This window comes from Triticum aestivum, chromosome 2D (genome assembly GCF_018294505.1).
Source record: "Triticum aestivum cultivar Chinese Spring chromosome 2D, IWGSC CS RefSeq v2.1, whole genome shotgun sequence".
Classification (NCBI taxonomy): domain Eukaryota; kingdom Viridiplantae; phylum Streptophyta; class Magnoliopsida; order Poales; family Poaceae; genus Triticum; species Triticum aestivum.
In genome coordinates, this window is record NC_057799.1 from 646,825,581 (window position 1) to 646,830,499 (window position 4,919).

General features: G+C 49.7%; 1 protein-coding gene across 1 annotated transcript; it reads right to left on the bottom strand.

The window, feature by feature from the left end:
* Positions 1-953: 953 nt before the first annotated feature.
* LOC123055345 (farnesylcysteine lyase) lies at positions 954-4,138 on the bottom strand. Its single transcript, XM_044479342.1, has 5 exons — positions 3,516-4,138; positions 2,975-3,148; positions 2,085-2,444; positions 1,780-1,955; positions 954-1,608 (listed from the first exon to the last, which is right to left on the bottom strand). Exons 1-5 carry the CDS (start codon positions 4,020-4,022, stop codon positions 1,320-1,322), a joined length of 1,506 nt encoding a protein of 501 aa, XP_044335277.1. The 5' UTR covers positions 4,023-4,138; the 3' UTR covers positions 954-1,319.
* Between the last annotated feature and the right edge of the window lie 781 nt (positions 4,139-4,919).

The following is a 4,919-nucleotide window of genomic DNA, read 5'->3' on the forward strand; positions in this document are numbered from 1 at the left end:
ATCCTCTTCAAAAACATCGGGATCGGTGTCGCCCCTCAATCCGGCTTGCACTTGGCCGGGTTCCTCCACCCGGCCAAGACTTCGATACGGCCAGGCCTGCTGGCGCATGCCGGCAGAACTCGACAAGCCAGCGCCCTCATGGCGTCTTCCTCAACCCGGCCACGGGTCAGCTCCCGTCTCATCCAAGGCGTACGACGGAACAAGTCCCCGTAAAGAAGATGAGCGTGGCTACAGTGGCCCACCAACTCCGCTGACCAGGGTGAGCATGGGAACAGTGCCCCCATCTACCCCGCTGACCGGGGCCGACATGGAAAAAGTGTAATCCAGTCCTGCTGACGCAAGCCGATGGCGACCAGGCGACGTGCCACTGTAGCCGAGCCGGCCCAACCACTCCGTGACGCACGACAAGACAGAGAACAATGCCCCCTGGCGCATGGGGCCCACGCCCGGAGAACCCGGCGAATCCTGGCACCCGGCGGGTCCCAGCTCCGGCTTCCCAAACGCTGACATCCCGGCCCCATGGCCATGTAACTTTACCGTTGTAGCCCTGCGGGTTGACCTATAAAACCCCCCATGAGGCCTCCATGCACGGGGGTGAGAACACATGCGATCAGATCATTCTAGTAGAACACACACCCATCAGGAGAAGGAGCAGCCTAAGCCTAAGCCTTGGCCTGCCTTCCTTCCTCCTCCAAACAGCTCCAGGAGCAACTCTGTACTGCTACGTGCATCCACACATAAACCACTCTCGGCAGGACTAGGGGTATTATCTCTCCGGAGAGCCCCGAACCTGGGTATGTCTTGCGTCCCTCGCTCGCTCATGTCGACCTCGCCTCTGCAGCCCACCGGTGCCCTCGAGCCTGTCCCTCTCTTTAGACATCCCTTGGCATCTACCGTACGCCCACCACGACAATCATTCACGCCGTAGGGTTACAAAAATAGGGTCCAAGGCTAAAAAAAACTCCCACTTCCATTTCTGTATACATTCATTGGGTCTAATACACAGTAGCATCAATTGTCTACACAATGATGTGTGTTGCGCATTGCTGCAGACAGTGACAATGTGGAAAATACACGCCCGAGCACATGGTATAACCAAGGTGATGTATTTTCAGAGTATTACATAGTGGATCAACAGTTCCTGAATCTGAAATATTGCATTTCATCCTACACTCTACATTCATCCACAGCCAGAATGCAACTGATGTGTGTTACTGTACTGTATATATCACCCAGGGAAACATGAGGAAACTACTGGCACTGAAAGAAAACTGCAGTGATCCCAGGCATCAAAACTAGTAAGCATCTTCCACATTCACTCACAGGTCCACACGCTGGGAACCTTCCTCCTCGCCGGCAAACGACTCGATATGAGGCTCAGGTGCCGCCGCCGAGAGCCCAGCTCGTAACCCGAGAGGCAGCCTCGAGATGATGAGCCTTGCCACATTCTCCGCTGCGACGGCGCCCGTCTCCATGGCACTCGCGGCGCTCTCAAAGGTGTTCACGTAGTACAGGTGCCTGCCGTCCAGTATGATCGGTGCAAAATCCTCCGGGGCCTGGTAGTGGGGGTAAGCGGGCCAGTCTATCCGGATGGTCTCCTCCCTTGTGCTGTTGTACATTGTGCATTGCCACAGATAAGATAACAACTCTATTTTTTTTTCTTTTTTGCGTAGAAAAGATAACAGCTCTTCAATGAAGATATCATGCTGGCACCAAAACAGCCTAGCCATGGCTACTTTAACCACTAAATGGAAATTTTGTTTATATTCAAGCTCTTACCTGAACATCTGATCCAACAAAGCATCCTCCAGCTTCGCACGTGAGAAAATTTTGTAAGTCATGTCATGTTCGCCATGCTTCTTCCGAACTGAGATGCACGAGAAGGGGATATCAGGGAGCTCCATGGTTCCTATCAGCTCTGGAATGTCGGACACGGAGCTCAGACCAAAGAATTTCTACATGAAAACATAACAGATAGCACAGGTAAGTGGTATTCTTTCTCGTGGTAATGAACCAAGACTAGACAAGTTTAGTGCTTCAAAACAACATGCTACAGGAAGGAATGAAGTGCAAACAACACTTACAGGGTCCAAGAGGCCTCTGACAAAGGTTGTATGGGTATGTTGCATCTTCCTTGGTGGAATAGAGATCGGAGGGATAAACGTAATGTTCACCTCATCGAGGGGAGTTGCAACAACCGTCACCGTGCAGTTGTACTCATGACCTTTATTCGATTTCAGAACATAGTAATCCCCTGCATCAGAGATTGACTCTATGCCTTCTTGGAGATGGAGACTGGCATTAGCAGTCTTGAGCAACCCAGCAGCTAGCTGCCAGTTGCCTCCTTTGATAGACCACAATCCAGACTCAGAGCCAGCTAAAGACACAGCGCCTGCTAACCCACTTATGCTCGTGCTTTGTCCATAGTTGATCCTTGTTATTACCTGTCAGGGACCGACAAGGGGGCACAACATCAGGAAAATGGTTATCAGCAGGAGAGTGAGGTTTCTTCAGAAGTTGCTGAATTAAGTTTTTTCAACTGTAATGGTATATGCTACACCTTCCAGCCATACATCAGCAAATTAGTCCTGATCAATATACCATTTACAATATGGTTTGCTACTAAGGTCTTCTGAAGATAATAGTCTTGAAGCCAAGTAGAGATACACGAAGAAAGTGGAAGGTGGCTATTAGCCAAAATGCGGGTTAACATATATTAATTCTTCATTAGTCCTAGAGAAATGCTACAATTCCTCTTTGGAAAGAGAATGCTACAGCCTATATTTAAGATAATAGGCTTGAAGCCAAATAGATATACAGGAAAAAAAGTGGAAGCTGGCTATTAACAGAAATGTGGGTTAACATATATTCCATTAAACACAACTATCGGAGCATAGAATAGCTCAGAAATATTGCTAATATGGAAAACTGTGAGCTATCAGTTTAGATGAAAGAAGAAATAAATGAAACATACAGTGACAAGCTCTGATATAGTTTGAGTATTCAGCCCAGCATCAATGAGCTCGTCCTCTAGGGTCCTGCGAGTGAGCCCATAGAGGCCTGACCATTTGAGCATCTCCTCAACGTTGTCGAACACAGGCCGGGACTCGAATCCGTTGTAGTAAAGCATAAACTTTTGCAACATTTCCTGCATAGCAGTGTGTGAGTATTAATTCAATGCACTTAACCGTATGATTACTGAAACCTAGAGAACATGCGCACCATTTCATCCCAACTGAGAAAGAGGTAAAATGAAAAGCAGAGCCAGTTTATTATGAGGTAAAGGACGCAATCATGTCCAGTCCACATAAAGATAACAGTAAAACTACAAGTCAAACTATCAAGCAGACTAGAATTGTTTGCTGAGATCTCAAAGGGCCACAGTAATCAAGTTTAACTGAACCTGTACCACAAATTCCCAGAACAGAAGGCCGATAATCTAATTTGCGAAGGTGTAGTTTTTGCTAGAACAGATAATCACTAATGGAGTAGTAGTAGGAAGAGGGTGAATGAACCTGCACGAAGCTGTCCATCCTGAGCAGCGAGAGACCATATCGCCTGAGCAGCAGGAGCGAGTTGGCGAGGCCGTGGAGCTTGCGGCGCAGCCAGGAGCTCCCCGGCGGGGGCGGGCGGAGAGTCTTGAAGACGAAGCGGGCGCCGTCCCAGATCCCGAGCCAGTCCTCGTCGTTGTCGCCGCCGGTCTTGGCGGCGAGGCCGAGGAGGTCGGCGAAGCGGCGCACGTGGAGGTTGCGCGGGTGGATGATGGAGCCGCCGGCCTCGAAGACTTCGCCGGCGACGGTGACGGTGGCGAGGCGGCCGCCGACCCTGTCGCGGCGCTCGAAGACGCGGAGCTGCGGGGCCGGGTCGGGGGCGGTGTAGTTGGTGAGGAAGAAGGCCGTGGAGGCGCCCGAGATGCCGCTGCCGACGATGCAGATGTCCTCGGCAGCGGCGGCGGCGGCCTGCGGGAAGGGGGGGTGCACGAGGAGGAGGACGGGGAGGAGGAGGAGGAAAAGGGGCGGCATCGCCGGAGTCAACGGGTGGTGGTGGTGATTCGCCGCGCCGGAGTCGGTCGCCGCCGTTCACTCTTTTATTCTGCGCGTGTGCTACACTTTTTTTCCTGTTAATTAACAGTGTCAAAAATAAATCAGGCTCGATACGACTGATGACGGCAGTAGTACTCAAAAGTAAACTTGGGCAAACGTCGGGCCGGGCTTGTAAAAGCCCGACTTTTCTGTATCAAGCCCGGCCCGAAGCCCGAAATACACTTTATTTTCAAGCCCGAACTCAGCATGAAATTCAAGCCAAAAGTCCGTGAACGCATTTTTAATGTATATGCACATGCAAGCCCGACCTAAAATACATGAAAAGAGATGCCCGAGCCCAGCATGAACTACCTTTCGAATTGCAAAACAAAGCCCAAGCCCGGCCCCAATGGCAAGCCTGACCCGACCCGACTCAGGTTTAATTTCCTGGTCAGGCTCAAGTCGGGGTGCCAATGCTCAGGTCTACTCATAGGAATGTAAACGGCCCCGTTTAAACCCACAAATGATCTAACAGTTCAATAAAAAAATCCACAGAAAATAAACTATTAAGCTAGCTAAGCTAACTAAAGTTAAAACCATATGCATCCACGGCTAAGAGACAGTTCTTTTTGGCTCGTTATTGGCATCAATAGTTTTCGGTACCTTCACGTTCACCATCTACAACATCCATGTGTAAACATTTTAATCTATACCAACATTCTAAGCCATCAATCTATACCACTAGAAAATTTGTACTAAGCGGCCATCAATGATACAATTTGTACTCCACACAAAACAAGCATCCAAATATTTCACTAGCACACATCAAATTAGCATACAAATACCAACCATCAAGCCTACAAGATCAGAGAAACAGAGAGAAGCAAGGAGATAGAG